This window comes from Mustelus asterias, unplaced genomic scaffold (assembly GCF_964213995.1).
Source record: "Mustelus asterias unplaced genomic scaffold, sMusAst1.hap1.1 HAP1_SCAFFOLD_531, whole genome shotgun sequence".
NCBI classification, from domain to species: Eukaryota; Metazoa; Chordata; class Chondrichthyes; order Carcharhiniformes; family Triakidae; genus Mustelus; species Mustelus asterias.
In genome coordinates this window covers 74962-95474 of record NW_027590482.1, presented here as the reverse complement: position 1 = coordinate 95474, position 20513 = coordinate 74962, and the positions used below count along the sequence as shown (strand labels likewise).

General features: G+C 46.0%; 1 protein-coding gene across 1 annotated transcript in view; it reads right to left on the bottom strand.

Annotated features, from left to right (window-relative positions):
- vegfc (vascular endothelial growth factor c) overlaps positions 1-20513 on the bottom strand; it is an 80254-nt gene that overhangs the window by 44111 nt on the left and 15630 nt on the right. Inside the window, exon 3 of the mRNA XM_078204971.1 lies at positions 6118-6269. Within this exon, the coding sequence (XP_078061097.1) occupies positions 6118-6269 (152 nt within the window). The remainder of the gene's footprint in view (positions 1-6117; positions 6270-20513) is intronic.

Genomic DNA, 20513 nt, shown 5'->3' with positions numbered 1-20513 from the left:
AAGCAACCTCACTTCAACTGATTTTGTAAGCAGACTTACTTCAATGCATTCTGATCTCTTAACCGACGCTCTTAGCACCATTTCTAGCCTTTATTCCCTTTGTCTTTTTGTCAATGCCATCCCTATCAATTACATCCACCCCCCCCCCCCCCCCCCCCCCCCGCCCCCACCATCACACTATGAATCTTGTCCTACTTTCCCTGTCGTCAGCTCTGACAAAGGGTCATTCGGACTCAAAACATTGGCTCTATTCTCTCTCCACAGATGCTGTCAGACCTGCTGAGATTTTGTAGCATTTTATGTTTTTGTTCCAGATTCCAGTACCCGTAGTATTTTGCCTTTATTTAAGTAAGCATCCTTCTTGGTACCCTAAGGGAAACCGGGGAGGATAAGAACATAAGAACTAGGAGCAGGAGTAGTCCACCTGGCTCCTTGAGCCTGCTCCCCCATTCAATAAGATCATGGCTGACCTTATCGTGGACTCAGTTCCACTTACCCGCCCGCTCACCTTAACCCTTAATTCCTTTATTGTTCGGAAATCTATCTATCTTTGCCTTAAAAACCTTCAATGAGGTAGCCTCAATTGCTTCACTGGGCAGGGAATTCCACAGATTCACAACCTTTTGGGTGACGAAGTTCCTTCTCAACTCAGTCCTAAACCTGCTCTCCCTTATTTTGAGGCTATGCCCCCTAGTCTTACCCACCAGTGGAAACAACCTCCCTGCTTCTATATTATCTATTCCTTCATAATTTTATATGTTTCTATAAGATCCCCCCATCATTCTTCTGAATTCCAATAGTCCCAGTCTACTTAATCTCTCCTCTTAAGCCAACCTTCTCAACTCTGGAATCAACCTCGCTTTGGTTAGTTATGGCTTATTCCGTATTTCTGCCCAATGTCCCATCTGGAATTGGAAAAGAATTGCGAGAATCCAGAAAACAACAAAGAAACCATTTTTCTTGTTTGTTTTTCTTTAATAAACTGCACTTCCCGAGTTCGACACACACGGACTGGCATTTTTCCTCTGGCCAGAAAATAAATTGGCAAGAGAAGTCAAGATGTCTCACATGGCACCAACACACTGGCACTAAACCTTGAATGATGTCTTTGGCAGGAAACGGTTCAAGCTGCTCTTTTCCAGGTTTTTTGTCATTTTATGTTGCAAACATTTCACTGGGAGTTTGCTGATGAAAATCCCAACCTTGCCTGCACTTCATACTCTTCCCTTGGGTGGAAATAAAGGTCATAAATCTTGTCCGGTCGGAGCTGCGATGGATTGGAGCTGGAAAATAGGAGCAGCTCTTTTCTGAGCTGCTGAATTACGTCAATCCCACAGCAGAATCCCAAGGTTCTATTCTATTTTGCTATGCTGAGAAAATCATGATCTGCGGCCCAAAGGAACGCACGCTGGGCTGAGTTGCATTGTTGGCCAATTTGGTGACGAATAGAGATGGATCTTTGCAGTGTTCAGAAGGAGTCTTTATCTCACTCATTTGTGAAATACCAGACCCGTTTCAATTGCTCCTGTATCTCGGGGTGCATTTGATACCACCATGCATTTGGTGTTAAATGCAGAACAACATCCCAAGGCAGTGATTGATAGCAGGTTAATTGAGCAGAGGTGGCGGTGTAGTGCAATTGTCACTGGACTAGTAATCCAGAGGCCAAGGATAATAGCGGCACGATGGCACATTGGTTAACACTGCTGCCTCGCAGCGCCAGGGACCCGGGTTCGATTCCGGACTTGGGTCACCGTCTGTGCAGAGTCTGCATGTTCGCCCGCAGTCTGTGTGGGTTTCCTCTGGGTGCTCCGGTTTCCTCCCACATTTGAAAGACGTGCTGGTTAGGTGCATTGGCCGCGTTAAATTCTCCCTCAGTGTACCTGAACAAGTGCCAGAGTGTGGTGACTGGGGGATTTTCACAGTAACTTCATTGCAGTGTTAATGTAAACCGACTTGTGACTAATAAATAAACTTTACTTTCATGGTTCTGATGGCTGCTCCCACAGCAGTTTTACACACAAGAGCGGCGTTAATTTCATTTAGGCAAAACTTCCGGCCCTTTCTCAGGTCCCACTGCAGGGAGCTGCCGGTCTGTCAGATGGCTGAGAGACTGTTTCCCCTGAGTGGAGAGTCTGGAACTAGCCAATCCTAACGTCAGCATAATGGATTGGCCATTTAGTACCGAGATGAGGAGAAATTTCTTCACTCAGAAGGTCGTTAATCTTTAGAACTGCCTTGGAGAACTGTGTGAGCCCAGCTGTTAAGTATATTCAATACTGCAGTTGATAAATTTTTGATGTGCAAGTGAGGTGGACTGGCCATACTAAATTTCTCCTCAGCATCCAAAGATGTGCAGGTTAGGTGGATTGGCCATGATCAATGTACGGGGTTACGGGGATAGGGTGGGGGAGTGCGGTAGAGTGCTCTTTCGGAAGGTCGGTGCAGACTCAATGGGCTGAATTGCCTCCTTCTGCACTGTAGGGATTCTATGGGATCAAGGATTAAAAGGAGAGTGCATAGGAGATTTATCAGACTGGTTCCAGGGTGAGAGAATTGGGAGAAGCTGGGGCTGTCCTCCTGGGAGAAAAGGTGATTACCCAGAAGGAAAAAAACCCAGAAATAGGAATGCTGGTCTGAACTGTTTTTTTCTATCAGCGTAGATTTGATGACATAAGACAGACAAAGAAAAGTTGTTCCCATTAGCTGATGGTACAAGGATTGGGAGTGAGAGATTTAAGGTTTTGGGAAAGAGATGGGGTGAATCCCTACAGTGCAGAAGTTGGCCATTCGGCCTATCGAGTCTGCACCAACTCTCTGACAGAGTGTCTTACCTGGGCCTATCCCCTCATCACATCACTGTAAAATCCTACACATTTACCATAGCTAATCCACATAACCTGCACATCTTTGAACTGTGGGAGGAAAACTGAGCACCTGGAAGAAACCCACACAGACATGGGGAGAACATGCAAACTCCAACCAGACAGTCACCCAAGGCCAGAATTGAACCCGGGTCCCTGGCACTGTGAGGCAGCAGTGCTAACCACTGTGCCACCATGCCAATATATGCATCCCTAGACAGAGATCCAGAAATCCATTTTTACACAGGGGGTTGTGAGGTTATGGAATGCACTACCAAAGATAGTGATTGAAGAATTGACCATGGCAACATCAAGGACAGGTTGGATCATTGGCTGAAGGAAAAGGAAATGAAGGAAGAGAGTTTTGCCCATTAATTAGGATTATTGCTCACGTGCAGTTCACTCGAAAGACGGAGGGTGAGGGGAGACCTGATAGAGGTCAACAAAATTATGAGAGGCATAGACAGGGTGGATAGTCAGAGGTTCTTTTTCCAGGGTGTAAGTGTCAATTACAAGGGGGCACAGGTTCATGGTGAGAGGGGGGAAAGTTTAAGGGAAATGTGTGGGGGAAGTTTCTCACGCAGAGAGTGGTGGGTGCCTGGAACGCGCTGTCAGAAGTGGTGCTGGAAGCAAGCACATTAGTAACATTTAAGAGGCAGCTGAATGGGTACATGAATAGGGAGGAAATAGAGGGATACAGACTGGGTAAGGGCAGAAGGTTTTTTTGTAGTTTAGTTCGGGCATCATGATCTGCATGGGCTTGGAGGGCCGAAGGCCCTGATCCTGTGCTGTACTTTTCTTTGGTCTTGGATCTTGGATAAACACTAACCCCCGCTCATTCTGCTGAGGAAGAAGGATTGGCCTCTGAGGAGAGACTAAGTAGACTGGGACTATACTCAACGGAATTCAGAAGAATGAAGGGAGATCTTATAGAGACATATAAGATTATGAAAGGAATAGATAAGATAGAAGTAGGGAGGTTGTTTCCACTGGTGGGTGAAACTAGAACTAGGGGGCATAGCCTCAAAATAAGGGGGAGCAGATTTAGGACTGAGTTGAGTAGGAACTTCTTCACACAAAGGGTTGTGAATCTGTGGAATTCCCTGCCCAGTGAAGCAGTTGAGGCTACTTCATTGAATGTTTTTAAGGCAAGGATAGATAAATGTTTGAACAGTAAAGGAATTAAGGGTTATGGTGAGCGGGCAGGTAAGTGGAGCTGAGTCCACAAAAAGATCAGCCATGATCTTATTGAATGGTGGAGCAGGCTCGAGGGGCTGGGTGGCCTACTCCTGCTCCTACTTCTTATGTCCTCATGAAAGGAGTCATTATTTATTTGGTTGTATTCCACATTACAGTACTGTACGTGTGAAAGCTGAGGATAAGCAAACAGAAGGCACATTCAATAATTCCACAAAATAGCTCCTGTGAATATGTCAGTCTCTGAAACTACAATTTGTTTTTTCTTTCATTCATTCATGGGATGCAAGGCTCACTTGTGTCAGCAATTCTTATATAAGACATTTCTGTTTGTTCTTCCCTCTCCCGGATCTCGAATCTCAGTTATTTACGCTGTGTAAAAAATGTATAGTTTTCCTTTGCCATTGGTGGTTGATTTGTACCCAATGTCCGTTGTTACTGAACCCTTGGAGTATTGTGATCCCACTGCAGCAGGGTGAAAACTGTCGCAACAACTTACATTTATGTGGCAAACTTAACATTGCTCTGAAAAATCGCCATACAACCTTTTGCAATCCAGGAACAAACCCAAGCACAGACAGGAAAAACAATCGGGCAAGGTGATGTAAAGTACATTTCAAAGGTGCAGAATTATAGAGGACAAAAACAAGTAACTGAGCAATTTGGGGAAGCAGTGGCTTACTGGTATTGTCGCTGGACCAGTAATCCAGAGACCTAAGCTAACGTTCTGGGAACCCGGGGTTCGAATCCCACCACGGCAGATGGTGAAATTGGAATTCAATAAAAATCTGGAATTAAAAGTCTGATGATGACCATTGTCGATTGTCGTAAAAACCCATCTGGTTCACTAATGCCCTTTCGGGAAGGAAATCTGCTGTCCTTCCCTGGTCTGGCCTACATGTGGCTCAGGCCCAGCACAATGTGGTTGACTCTTAAATACCCTCAGAAAGGGCAATGAATGCTGGCCCAGCCAGCGACGCCCACATCCCATGAATTAATTCAATAAGATTTGTTTGATCTGATTGAAAAATTGTAACTTTGAAAAAGAATTGAGCGATTTGATGGCTTGGTTTTCTCTAGACTTTGATTTAGTTTGATTAGTCAATTGGATAATTCGTAAGCTGATGGGTAAGAGGTCATTTGTGCTAATCACAATTTTCTTTTGCCCAATGGGCAAGGTATTCTGAAAGTTCAACGCCGTGAGCTGTGGTGATTTTGAGGTCACACTTCCATATGAGGTGGTGGGTCAGTCATTTCCTTTAATTAACTTGATATTGACCCCACAATTACCACGAAGACCTTGTTATTGAGCACTGCTTTCCATTAGTAAGACTGTTTTTTGCTGATGGAAATGTCATCTCCAGTACATGGATTACATTCACTTCAGGCTTAAATGTAATTTAAATGAAATGAAATTGTCATTAAATCCAGTGGATGTCTCAAGGTGCTTTACAGTGAATGAAATACTTTAGTACTTTTGAAGTGCAGAGACTGTTATAATGAAGAGAAACACGGTCCAATTAACGCACAGCCATATAGAGTAATGGATCAGATAACCTGTTTTTGTGATGCTGAGGAATAAATATTGGCTAGGACACCAGGGATAACCTCCCCCCCTGCCCCGGCCTTAGAATCATAGAATCCCTACAGTGCCGAAGGAGGCCATTTGGCCCATCGAGTCTGCACTAACAATAATCCCACCCAGGGCCTATCCCCATAACCCCACATATTTACCCTGCTAGTCCCCCTGACACGAAGGATTTAGGATGGTCAATCCACCTAACCCGCACATCTTTGGATTATGGGAGGAAACTGGAGCGCCCGGAGGAAACCCACGCAGACACGGGGAGAATGTCCAAACTCCACACAGGCAGTCATTCAATAAAATTATAATTTCTCCAGGTTTCAGAGTGTCCCCTTAGTAAAGCATGTTGAAAAACTGAACAACACACCGACAATTTCCCGACAAGCGCTGGCCAGGAGCAAGGGAGTGTATTGGATTGACAGACTTGGGAAGTGTAAGCTGAATTACATTAACAGCCACAGTTGCACTTACTCAGACTGGGACGAGGCGATGGAACGTCTGATGATGGCGTGAACCTGCCTGAAGAAATCCAGCTGTGACATACATCTGCAACCCGTGTGATTTGCCACGCTGATTGTGATGGGTTTTGGTAACTGGGAAATTGGCACGGTAATCTCAAACAGCTAGGAAACAAGAGTTACATTACAAATGAGAAAAGCAACAAGCCATTGAAACATGACTATCATTTCTATTTGCTCTGCAAAATTGTACATTACAAACGCTGTTACTGAATTCACTATCCAGACTGTAATTAGCAATATGTATATAACAAACTTGATAATTAGTTCTTTCTCGTTCTTTTACGTGGACATATTAGATATGCATGTAAAAAAGTAGGGTTCACAATAACAAAGTTAATATCTTAGGCGAAGTGCCATAGAATCGCTACAGTACAGAAGAAGGCCATTCAGCCCACCAAGCCTGCACCGACAACAATCCCATCCTATCCCCGTAACATCACATATTTACCCTGCTATTTCCCCTGACACTCAGACTGTGGGAGGAAACCTGAGCACCCGGAGGAAACCCACGCAGACACGGGGAGAATGTGCAGACTCCGCACAAACAGTGACCCAAGCCGGGAATCGAACCCAGGTCCCTGGTGCTGTGAGGCAGCAGCGCTAACCACTGTGCCACTGTGCCGCCCATTGGTCATGCTAAATTGCCCCTTACTGTCAGGGGGACTGGCAGGGTAAATAGATGGGGGTTACAGGGACAGGGCTGGTGTGGGATTGTTGTCTGTGCAAGCTCGATGGGCCGAATGGCATCCTTCTGTACTGCAGGGATTCTATGAATGCCCTTGCCAAGCAAGCAGCACACCCTTAAACTGTCGTTCCCTTTACATTTGGCATTCTTGCAAATTGTCCAATCGAAACATCCTGACCTCAATCCTTCCACTCAATGAAATACCACAAGAAAGGTACAACATTGGGGGCGATTCTCCCAGCCTGCTGCACTGCTTTTGTCGTGCAGCGAGCCGGGAGACTCAAGTGGAGGCCGTGTAGCAGGCTTCCCGCTGGGCGCCACAGCCGCTGGCCACCGGGTTTTCGAAACCATCAGTTCCGCGCCAGAAATCGGCACAGAGCTGCATCAATTATGCAAATGATGATTTAGATGTAATTGGTAAGCCCGGAACTGAGGTCTCCGGGCTCGCTGGCCTCTTTCTCTAACAACCCCCCCTCCCCTCCCACAAACCTGCCCCCCCGCAGCGCCCCCCCCCCCCCCACCCCTCCCCCACCATTCCCGACCAGGAATGATTCAGTCCAGCGGGATTTACAATAGATCTCCACTAGCGGGGAGCTGGCAGCCTGACACCACTGGAGTGACGGGGAACCATGGAGGCCCCCCAGGGGTGAAAAGCGGGGGGGGGGGGGCGGGGGGGGCGGTGTTGCCCCTGGACATTGCCAGCTTGACAGTGCCAGCCGAGCCCCGGTACTGCCCAAAGGGCAAAATTGCAATGCCCAGGGGGCCCATTGGGCAATGTCAAGGGGGTGGGGCCTACAGGGGCGAGGTCTTGGGGGAGGAACAATTGGTGGGGGTGGGAATCCAGCTGGAACTCTGCACTCAGCAGTGACAGTGGGAGGGAGGCCAGCGATCGGGGCTGGCCATCGGGATGGAGTCGGCTTACCGGGGGGGGGGGGGGGGGGGGGGGGGGGTCGGGGCTGCGATGGGGTGGGGTGGGGTGGGGTGGGGTGGGTGGAGATTGGGACAGCCATTCATTCTTGCTGTAGTATTAAGGTTTTCCCACAACTAAATATTCAGTTCTTTTCTCTTAAGCTGGGTTAAGACAAGTCAACTGAAAATGATTGGTTGATTTGAGACAAGTGTTTGGCAATCACAAGTTTGTTGAACTATTAAACATCGACCAATCATCAAATGATTGAATAAAGTTCAGGTACCGCGTCCAGACCCATCCAAACTTAGGCAGTTTTATACTTATTAAACCAAAACATTGTACTGCTGTATAATGTGGCTGCTGGATTCTGGTCTGTAGATGTGTTTATTTTCAATATTACCCAGTGTTGATTTTGCCATTAAGCTAAAGATCAATCTTATGGTTTGCACTCAGGGTAACTGAATGTATTGCTGTCCTGACTTTCCATTTCAAAGTTTATTTTGCTGCTAGTTTTTATTGAGTGTAAGTCTCCAGGCAGAAGATAACACAAGCTGATTCTGATAAACAGTCCACTGCACTTAAGTCTGCATCCCTTTCAAATGTATTGTTTTCCGATTTTTACATGCTCAGTTAACAGTTCCTGTCCAGTTAAACGTATGATATCAAGTGTTGCTATCTTTTGCCAGCAGTTCTGGTGTCCTTATCGCAGTTTTTACCCTTACCAATGCTACTGTGCATTTTACCATAGACAGCATTCTTTCTGGTTGTATCACAGCTTGGTATGGCTCCTTCTCTGCCCAAGACCGCAAGGAACTACAAAAGGTCGTAAAGGTAGCCCAATACATCACACAAACCAGCCTCCCATCCATTGACTCTGTCTACACTTCCCGCTGCCTAGGCAAAGCAGCCAGCATAATAAAGGACCCCACACATCCCGGACGTTCTCTCTTCCACATTCTTCCGTCAGGAAAAAGGTACAAAAGTCTGAGGTCACGTGCTGTTGTCAGACTTTTGAATGGACCTATCTTACATTAAGTTGATCTTTCTCTACACCCTAACTATGACTGTAACACTACATTCTGCACTCTCCCCTTTCCTTCTCTATGAACGGTATGCTTTGTCTGTATAGTGCGCAAGAAACGATACTTTTCACTGTATACCAATACATGTGATAATAATAAATCATATCAAATCAAAATCAAGTCAAAATCAAATACCCAGTCAGTTTAAAATACGACAGGTGAATTTTTCCCAAAAAGTTTCACAAAAGACTGAAAACCGGAGAGTTTCAGTCCGTTTTTTTTCAGTGAGTTAACCCACACAATTTTCCCACACTCTTGTCAATTTTTTTGGCACAGTAAGTAGTCTCACAACACCAGGTTAATTGTTCATCAATTCTTTTGGCAGTAGTGGGTTTCACGTCGGTGATGGTGGGGGGAGGGGAGGAGCCGAAGCTCACTGGAAAGCCAGATGCAGACTGCTACGATGCACCTGATTGTATTGTGGGCAGTTTTGGTGTCCTTATCTGGCGAAGGATGTCCTTGCTATAGAGGGAGTACAGCGAAGGTTTACCAGGCCAATTCCTGGGATAGCAGGTCTGTCATATGAGGAGAGAGTAAGTCGGTTAGGGTTATCTTCACTGGAGTTTAGAAGGGTGAGAGGGGATCTCATAGAAACTTATAAAATTCTAACAGTGTTAGACAAGGTAGATTCAGAAAGAATGTTCCCGATGGTGGGGGAGTCTAGAACTAGGGCCATAGTTTGAGGATAAAGGGTAGACCTTTTAGAACTGAGGTGAGGAGAAATTTCTTCACCCAGAGGGTGGTGAATGTGTGGAATTCACTACCACAGAAAGTAGTTGAGGCCAGAATGTTGTATGTTTTCAAGAAGAAATTAGATATAGCTCTTGGGGCTAAAGGGATCAAGGGATATGGGGGAAAGGGGTGATCAGGATATTGAATTTGATGATCAGCCATGATCAAAATGAATGGCAGAGTACGCTTGAAGGGCCGGATGACCTACTCCTGCTTCTAGTTTCTATTTTGATATCATAGAATATCATAGAATCCCTACAGTGCAGAAGGAGGCCATTCGGCCCATCGAGTCTGCACCGACCACAATCCCACCCAGGCCCTATTCCCGTAACCCCACATATTTATCCTGCTAATGCCCCTGACACTAGGGTCAATTTAGCATGGCCAATCAACCTAACCCGCACATCTTTGAACTGTGGGAGGAAACTGTAGCACCCGGAGGAAACCCACGCAGACACAGAGAGAATGTGCAAACTCAACACAGGCAGTGACCTGAGGCCAGAATTGAACCCGGGTCCCTGGTGCTGTGAGGCAGTAAGGCTAACCACTGTGTCGCCCCCCCCGGGAGGCAGGCCCCCCTGGAAGACCCCCGCCCCCACCCCCGGGATCGGACCCCCCTGGGAGGCAGGCCCCCCCAGCAGGCCCCCCTTGCCCCTGGGATCAGACCCCCCTGGGAGGCAGGCCCCCCTCAGTAGAGTACACCCCCAACCTACCTCGATTGCTGCTCTTCCTCCACCATCCTTCCGTTAGCAAGATAAGCTGTATGTTCCTCAGCTCGATCCACTTTGGTCAACACAAAGATGGTCCTTCTGCCTTGTGGGTCCATCTGGCCCACCAAGTCAGTTACAATACTGCGTTCAGCATCGACTGAACCATCTTGGATACAAAGGACAATGAATGGTACTGGTTGACCTTCCTGGTGCTATCAGTACTGTAACATCAGGAATGGCTGCCGACACCAAGGATATAATTTTTAGCATAAGCAAGGCTTACATGCAGAACCCTAATGCCATTATCCTTTGTATCCAAGATGGTTCAGTAGATGCTGAACGCAGTATTGTAATTGACTTGGTGAGCCAGTTGGACCCGTCACACCCCCTTTCCTCCTCCCATCCCCCCCCAAGAGGGTGAGCTGGGTCCCGCCTCCTCTCCTCCTCCCACCTCCCCCCGCCTCTCTCCCCCCCCCCGATGATCTGGGTCAGAGAGCCGCTCTCTCTGCTTTTTTCTCCCTGCCCGGGCGCGCTGCTTCGGATTTTTTTTCGAACTGCGCATGTGCAGTTCAGAGCTCCGATCGGTCCGACAGCGCTAAGCCCCTCCCACAGTGCGAATCGGACCTGAGCTGGCAAAACACGTATGGGTGCACTGGAAAGAGGATTCCAGGCGCGGATCTATTTGACGCCCAGATTCGACACTTAGACTCAAAATGGTAAAATCAGGCCCACGCAGTGGGGAGATGAGGTGGGGGTACTATGGTGCACCCTGGGTCAGGGTTCAGAGGTGGCTGAAGCAAGTTGAAGTTGAGCCCTTGGTGGTGTGGGGAGATTTTGGGGCTGAGACCAGGAAGGCTAGTCTGAGAGCAGGCATGATTAAGGATGGGACCAAACGAGGCCAGAGGATGGCAAGCACCATGATAGCAATAAGCTGCGAGATGGAACACACCAGTGACCGGTGAAAATAAATTATTGGGATTAATGATAGGATTTGGCTTCCAAGGGCAAATCAGATGAACACTTCCTTGATTTCAGCTTGTTTTCAGCATATTTCAGGAGGCAGTTGAGGGAAGCTTTAGAAAAGATTGTGAAAACACTGGGTCAATATTTGCACTGGGAACTATGTAGTTCCAAACATCTGTGATACTAACTTACCTGTTTTTGTTAAAGATTTATTGATGCATTGGGCTAGAATGGGAAGACAGAGAAACGCATTTTATTTCCATGTATCCCAGTTAGTTCTGTGCATTAGGCTCGATTCTTGACATTGCAGTTATGTTAGAGACATAGGAACAGGAGAAGGCCATTCAGCCCATCGAGCTCGTTCTGCCATTTAATGAGATCATGACTGATCTGGGACTCGCATCCCTTAATACCTCTGTTGTTGGCAAATGCCGGTTCAGTAAAGAGTCCCTTTCAAAGTCTTCCAACTTATTTCAGGAATAATGCTAAAGTTTAAAGTTTATTTATTAGCGTCACAAGTAGTCTGCAATGAAGTCACCGTGAAAATCCCCTAGTCACCAGACTTCAGCGCCTGTTTGGGTACACTAAGGGAGAATTTAGTATGGCCAATGCACCTAACCCTCAAGTCTTTTGGATTCCCTGACACTAAGAGGAAATTTATCATGGCCAATCCACCTAACCTGCATGTCTTTTGGACTGTGGGAGGAAACTGGAGCACCCGGAGGAAACCCACGCAGACAAGGGGAGAATGTGCAGTCTCCGCACAGACAGTGACCTAAGTCGGGAATTGAACCCGGGTCCCTGGTGCTGTGAGGCAGCAGCACTAACCACTGTGCCACCGTGCCACCCTCAATCAGTCTCAGTCACTCTGCTGGGCAACATCAGCACAATTAAAAACTCAGGAACACTTTCAGCAGGAAATGAGGCCAAGGCAGCTGGCAGTAATAGATGGCCAAGAATGGGGAACTAGATTTTGGAGATTTACTCCTGGCACAGATGTGCGTGCCTGATTTTATTTTGGCATACAATGCTTTGACCTGTATTGAAAAATCGAGGGTGGGGTTTTCCTGCTGCTGAGTCAGTCGAAGGTAATGCCAACAGTAAATTTGTACTCAAGTAAATCTGCTGTCTATATGTCTGAGGTTTCCTTGAGGAATTTATTTTGAAGGCATCGTGAAGGCCGAAGCTGAATTACGTCGCTTAATTTCCTTTCTACGGCGGGGAGTCCAGAACTAGGGGTCGTACTTTGAGGATAAGGGGTAAACCTTTTAGAACTGAGGTGAGGAGAAATTTCTTCATCCAGAGGGTGGTGAATGTTCGGAATTCACTACCACAGTAAGTAGTTGAGGCCAAAACATTGTGTGACTTCAAGAAGAAACTAGATATAGCTCTTGGGGCTAAAGGGATCAAGGGCTATGAGGGGAAGGGGGTGATCAGGATATTGAATTTGGTGATCAGCCATGATCAAAATGAATGGCGGAGCAGGCTTGAAGGGTAGAATGGCCTTCTCCTGTTTCAAGTTTTTATGTTTTGTATCCCGTGAGCTTTAACTTTGGTCTGTTTGGCTTATTCAAATTCCTTTTGGAAGTCCATGCACCCCCCCCCAGTTCTAAACATCACCCTCATCCACCTTCTCCGTAACCTAGTCAGAAAACTCAAGTGGAACACAATTCCCTTTACTAAAGGCACACCAACTTTCCCTAATTAACCCATACTAGCCCAAATGACTGTTGATTTTGTCCCGATTTATCCTTTCCGATAGCTTTCCCATCACCAACTGGCCTTCAGTTGCCAGGATTCTGTTTACACTCTTTGCTGAACCTTTGCAGTTCCCCAGTCCCCTCACACCACACCCGGGTTCAAGGAGGATTGGAAAATGATGGCCACACTCTCAGTTCCCTCAGTTTCCTTGGATGAATCTCATCTGCTTCTGGTGACTCAATCAACTTAAGCTCCAGAGAGCCTGTCTAATACTTCTTCCTCATTCCTTAAACCTTCGAGTGTCTGAACTACCTCCTCTTTCACCATTCATTACACCTGGAATATTGTGTGCAGTTTTGGTGTCCTTATGGGGCGGCACGGTGGCACAGTGATTAGCACTGCTGCTTCACAGCATCAGGGACCTGGGTTCAATTCCAGCCTTGGGTCACTGCCTGTGTGGAGTTTGCACTTTCTCCCCGTGTCTGCATGGGTTTCCTCCGGGTGCTCCGGATTCCTCCCACAGTCCAAAGATGTGCGGGTTAGGTTGATTGGCTGTGCTAAATTGCCCCTGGTGTCAGGGGCATCAGCAGGGTAAATATGAGGTGTTACAGGAATAGGGCCTTGGTGGGATTGTGGTCAGTGCCGGCTCGATGGACAGAATTGCCTCCTTCTGCACTATTGGAATTCTATAATGTTATGACTCTTATCAGAGGAGGGACATCCTTGCTATAGAGGGAGTACAGCGAAGATTTACCAGGCTGATTCCTTGTGTGGCAGGTCTCTCATATGAGGAGAGACTAGGATTATATTCTTTGGAGTTTCAAAGAGCAAGAGGGGATCTCATAGAAACTTGCAAAATTCTAACAGGGTTAGACAGGGTAGATTCAGAAAGAATGTTCCCAATGGTGGGGGAGCAAAGAACAAAGAAAATTACAGCACAGGAACAGGCCCTTCGGCCCTCCAAGCCTGCACCGACCATGCTGCCCGACTGAACTAAAACCCCCTACCCTTCCGGGGACCATATCCCTCTATTCCCATCCCAATAATGCATTTGTCAAGATGCCCCTTAAAAGTCACTATCATATCTGCTTCCACTACCTCCCCCGGCAGCGAGTTCCAGGCACCCACCACCATCTGTGTAAAAAACTTGCCTCGTACATCTCCTTTAAACAATGCCCCTTACACCTTAATCCTGTGCCCCCTAGTAATTGACTCTTCCATCCTGGGAAAAAGTATCTGACTATCCACTCTGTCCATGCCCCTCATAATCTTATAGACTTCTATCAGGTCGCCCCTCAACCTCTGTCGTTCCAGTGAGAGCAAACCAAGTTTCTCCAACCTCTCCTCATGGCTAATGGCCTCCATACCAGGCAACATCCTGGTAAATCTTTTCTGCACCCTCTCCAAAGCCTCCACATCCTTCTGGTCGTGTGGCAACCAGAATTGAACACTATATTCCAAGTGTGACCTCACTAAGGTTCCATAAAGCTGCAGCATGACTTGCCAATTTTTAAACTCAATGCCCCGGCCGATGAAGGCAAACATGCCGTATGCCTTCTTGACTACCTTCTCCACCTGGGTTGCCAGAACCAGGGGTCATAGTTTGAGGATACGGGGAAAACCTTTTAGGACTGAGGTGAGGAGAAATTTCTTCACCCGGAGAATGGTGAATGTGTGGAATTTTTAAAAATTCATTCGTGGGATGTGGGTGTCGCTTGCTGGCCTGCATTTATTGCCCATTCACTACCACAGAAAGTAGTTGAGGACAAAACATTGTGTGACTTCAAGAAGAAATTAGATAAGGTTCTTGGGCTACAGGGATCAAGGGATATGGAGGGAAAGGGGGATCAGGATATTGAATTTGATGATCAGCCATGATCAAAATGAATGGCGGAACAGGCTCAAAGGGCCGAATGGCCTAATTCTGCTTCTCGCTTTTGTTCATATTCTCTTTTGCTGAAAAGTCTTAAATTCCACAGCACAACCTGTGCTGACGTAACTAACTCACTGCTGCTGCTGCTGACCTTTTCATTGCTTCGTTCAAGAATGTTTTAATATTCCGGATATGATGGTGCTGATAAATAGGACCCATTGTAATTTTAAGTGTAATACAGGCTTCCTCCCAGACAGCGATCAAGTGGAGACTAGCTAAACAGACTGAGAGAACTGACAGCTTTCACTGGATACATTAGGCTGCCTTGCTCTACTTTCACGTGGGAAAGTTATATTGCAGAGGAAGTAGTTTGCTTTTCATTCCATCTCACTCCAATCAGTTCATAATGAATAAATTTCCCCAGTTTGTTCAGTCAAGAACAACCAAAGCTGTGTGGTTAGGAGAACCAACTGTCATCTAAAGCTAAGCATCTTCACACAACTGCATTTCGCAAAATCATTTTTTTTACTTTTAACTTTCAGGATTTTACTGCCTTCAACAAAAAGTTTCCTGTTCCTGAGAGGGGCACTTTCTGCTGTTGGAGGAGTTATGTTGATTTCTTTCCTCTTATGGAGGGAGGTTTGGGGAAAACAAGGAACCAGAGCTTAGAACGATTATGTTCCTTTCAGGGAAGAAATGGCCACTGAGGGTTCAACATCAGACTGTAAGAACTAGGACTGCTCACTCTATTATAGGAAGGATATTATTAAACTAGAAAGAGTTCAGAAGAGATTTACTAGGATGCTATCGGGACTTGATGGTTTGAGTTATAAGGAGAGGCTGGATAGACTGGGACTTTTTTCTCTGGAGCATAGAAGGCTGAGGGGTGATCTAATAGAGGTCTATAAAATAATGAGGGGCACAGATCAGCGAGATAGTCAATATCTTTTCCCAAAGGTAGGGGAGTCTAAAACTAGAGGGCATAGGTTTAAGGTGAGAGGGGAGAGATACAAGTGTCCAAAGGGGCAATTTTTTCACACAGAGGGTGGTGAGTGTCTGGAACAAGCTGCCAGAGGTAGTAGTAGAGGCAGGTACAATTTTGTCTTTTAAAGAGCATTTAGAAAGTTACATGGGTAAGATGGGTATAGAGAGATATGGGCCAAATGCAGGCAATTGGGATTAGCTTAGGGGTTTAAAAAGAAGGGCAGCATGGACAAGTTGGGCTAAAGGGCCTGTTTCCATGCTGTAAACCTCTATGACTCTAACATAAGGATGTAATAACTAGGACTGGTCACCCTATTGTAGAAAGGATTAAGTAAAGTAAAGCACTTTGGAAGGACAAACCAAAGAAGAACGTACAGGGTAAATGGTAGGACTCTGAAGAGTGCAGTTGAACAGAGGGATCTGGGAATACAGGTACAGAATTCCCTAAAAGTGACGTCACAGGTGGATAGGGTCGTAAAGAGTGCCTTTGGTACATTGGCCTTTATAAATCGGAGTATCGAGTATAAAAGTGGGAGTGTTATGGTAAGGTTATATAAGGCATTGGTGAGGCCGAATTTGGAGTATTGTGTACAGTTTTGGTCACCTAGTTACAGGAAGGATGTAAATAAGATTGAAAGAGTGCAGAGAAGGTTCACAAGGATGTTGCCGGGACTTGAGAAGCTGAGTTACAGAGAGAGATTGAATAGGTTGGGACTTTATTCCCTGGAGCGTAGAAGATTGAGGGGAGATTTGACAGAGGTGTATAAGATTTTGATGGGTATAGATAGAGTGAATGCAAGCAGGCTTTTTCCGCTGAGGCTAGGGGAGAAAAAAACCAGAGGGCATGGGTTAAGGGTGAAAGGAGAAAAGTTTAAAGGGAATATGAGGGGGGGCTTCTTCACGCAGAGAGTGGTGGGAGTGTGGAATGAGCTGCCGGATAAAGTGGTAAATGCGGGGTCACTTTTAACATTTAAGAAAAACTTGGACGGGTTCATGGATGAGAGGGGTGTGGAGGGATATGGTCCAAGTGCAGGTCAGTGGGACTAGGCATAAAATGGTTCGGCACAGACAAGAAGGGCCAAAAGGCCTGTTTCTGAGCTGTAATTTTCTATGGTTCTATGGTTCTAAGTATATTTATTAGTCACAAGTAAGGCTTACATTAGCACTGCAATGAAGTTACTGTGAAATTCCCCTAGTTACCACATTCCGGCGCCTGTTCAGGTCAATGCACCTAACCAGCACATCTTTCAGACTGTGGGAGGAAAAGGGAGTACCTGGAAGAAACCCATGCAGACACAAGAAGAATGTGCAAACTCCACACAGACAGTGACCCAAGCCGGGAGTCAAACCCAGGTCCCTGGTGCTGTGAGGCAGTAGTGCTAACCACTGTGCCACTATGCCGCCACAAAGTGAAAGAGCAGAGAATGAATATTAATAAACTAAGAGGGTGCAGAAATGATTTACTAGGATGCTACCGGGACTTGATGGTTTGAGCTATAAGGAGAGGCTGGATAGACTGGGACTTTATTCTCTGGAGCATAGGAGGCTTTGGGGTGATCTTAAAGAGGTCTATAAAATCATGAGGGGCATAGATCAGCTAGATAGTCAACATCTTTTCCCAAAGGTAGGGGAGTCTAAAACGAGAGGGCATAGGTTTAAGATGAGAGGAGAGAGATACAGAAAGGGCCCAGAGGGGCAATTTTTTCACACAGAGGGTGGTGAGTATCTGGAACAAGCTGCCAGAGGTAGTAGTAGAGGCTTTTGTCTTTTAAAAAACATTTAGTTACATGGGTAAGATGGGTATAGAAGGATATGGGCCAAGGGTGGGCAATCAGGAGTAGCACAGTGGTTAAAAAAAAGGGCGGCATGGATAAGTTGGGCCAAAGGACCTTTTTCCATGCTGTAAACCTCCGTGACTCCATGACTCTACGTGCAGGAGTAGGCAATTCAGCTCCTCGAGCCCGGCTCTACCATTTAGTACGATCATGGCTGATCTCATGTTTGCCTCCGCTCCACTTTCTTGCCCATTCTCCTTAACCCTTCAACCCATTTCTATTTAAAAATCTGGCTATCTCCTCCTTAAATTTATTCAAAGTTCCGGCATCCATAACACTCTGGGGGAGTGAATTCCACAGATTCACCACACCTCTGAGAGGAATAATTTCTCCTCATCTCGGTTTTAAATCTGCCACCCCTTATCCTAAAGCTATGACCTCTCATTCTAAGTTACTCCACAAGAAGAAACATCCTCTCTACGTCTACCCTGTATCTCCCCCTTAACATCTCATATACCTCAATTAGATCTCCTCTCATTCTTCTAAATTCCAGAGAGTATCGGCCTAAATTGCTCAATCGCCCTTCATACAACAAATCCCTCATCTCTGGAACCAACCTAGTGAACCTCCTCTGAACTGCCTCAAATGGAACTACATCCCTCCTTAAGTCAGGGCCAAAACTGCACACAGCACTCCAGATGCGGTCTCACCAATGCCTTATACAGTTGCAGCAACACTTCCCGATCTTTATATTCTATTCCTTTAGCAATAAATGCCAAGGTTCCATTTGATAGATAGATACCCTACAGTGCAGAAAGAGGCCCTTCGGCCCATCGAATCTGCACCGACCACAATCCCACCCAGGCCCTATCCCTACATATTTTATCCACTAATCCCTCTAATCTACACATCTCAGGACACTAATGGGCAATTTTAGCATGGCCAATCAACCTAACCTGCACATCTTTGGACTGTGGGAGGAAACTGGAGCACCCGGAGGAAACCCACGCAGACATGAAGAGAATGTGCAAACTCCACACAGACAGTGACCCAAGCCGGGAATCGAACCCAGGTCCCTGGAGCTGTGAAGCAGCAGTGCTAACCACTGTGCTACCGTGCCTTCCTTATTGCCTGCTGTACCTGCATACTAGTTTTCTGTGATTCATGCATGAGGCCACCCAGATTCCTCTGCACCGAAGCACCCCGAAGTTTCTCTCCATTTCAGTAATAAGCTGCCATTCTATTTTTCCGACCGAAATGGATAACCTCACACTTATCCACATTAAACTTCATCTGCCAAATTTTGGCACATTTACCTAACCTATCCATATCCATTTGTAAACTTTAGATTTCTTTGTAACTTCGTTGCAGTGTTAATGTAAGCCTACTTGTGATACTAATAAATAAACCTTAAACTTACTACCTCACCTATTTTTGTGTCAACTGCAAAGCTGGCTATGGTACTTTATATCCCTGCATCCAAGTCATTAATATAGATTGTAAAGAGTTGGGGCCTGAGGACCGAACCCTGTGGCACCCCTGTAGATACATCTTGCCAACCCGAAAAAGGACCCATAGATCCTGACTCTCTGCTTCCTGTTGCTTAACCAGTCCTCTATCCAAGCTAATAAATTACCTCTAATCCCACTTGATCTTACCTTGTGTATTAAACTTTTGTGCAACACCTTATTAAATGCCTTCTGGAAGTCTAGATATGTTACATCGACAGGACCTCCATTATCCACCTTGTTTGTTACATCTTTGAAGTACGTCAGCAAATTAATCAGACACATGTGTGTGCTTTCAGCATTAAAACTGAGGGCTGCTGCTAGCCTGTACTAACTCCACCACTGCCCCCACCCTCCTCCGATGGTCTATCCCAGACTTATCGATTAATTTTAATTTATTATTGTCACATGTCATAGAGTCATAGAGGTTTACAGCATGGAAACAGGCCCTTCGACCCAACTTGTCCATGCTAAACCTTTTTTTAAACACCTAAACTAATCCCAATTGCCCGCATTTAGCCCATATCCCTCTATACCCATTGTACCCGTGTAACTATCTAAATGCCTTTTAAAAGATAAAATTGTACCCACCTCGACTACTACCTCTGGCAGCTTGTTCAGACACTCACCAATTGGGATACAGTGAATAGTATTGTTTCTTACGCACTATACAAAGCATACCATTCATAAAGTACATAGGAGAGAAGGAAAGGAGAGGGTTCAGAATGTAGTGATAGCTACTTAGCTAGGGTGTGGAGAAAGTTCAACTTAATACAATAAGAAGTCTCACAACTCCAGGTTAAAGTCCAACAGGTTTATTTGGAATCACGAGCTTTCGGAGCGCTGCTCCTTCATCAGGTGAGTGATCATCACCTGATGAAGGAGCCACGCTCTGAAAGCTCAGAATTCCAAATAAACCTGTTGGACTTTAACCTGGTGTTGTGAGACTTCTTACCGTGTCCACCCCAATCCAATGCTAGCATCTCCACATCACAACTTAATATAAGGTAGGTCCATTTAAAAGTCTGATGGCAGCAGGGAAGACGCTGTTCTTGAGTTGGTTGGTACGTGAACTCAGACTTTTGTATCTTTTCCTGACAGAAGAAGGTGGAAGAGAGAATGTCTGGGGTGCGTGGGGTCCTTAATTATGCTGGCTGCTTTTCCGAGGCAGCGGGAAGTGTAGACAGTGTCAATGGATGGGAGGCTGGTTTGCGTGATGGACTGGGCTATGTTCACAACACTGTAGTTTTTTGCGGTCTTGGACAGAGCAGGAGCCATACCAAGCTGTGATACACCCAGAAAGAGTGCTTTCTATGGTGCATCTGTAAATGTTGGTGACAGTCATTTCCTTACCCTCCTGAAAAAGCAGAAGTGTTGGTGGACTTTCTTAACTATAGTTTAACTATTGTTCCTGACTGATATC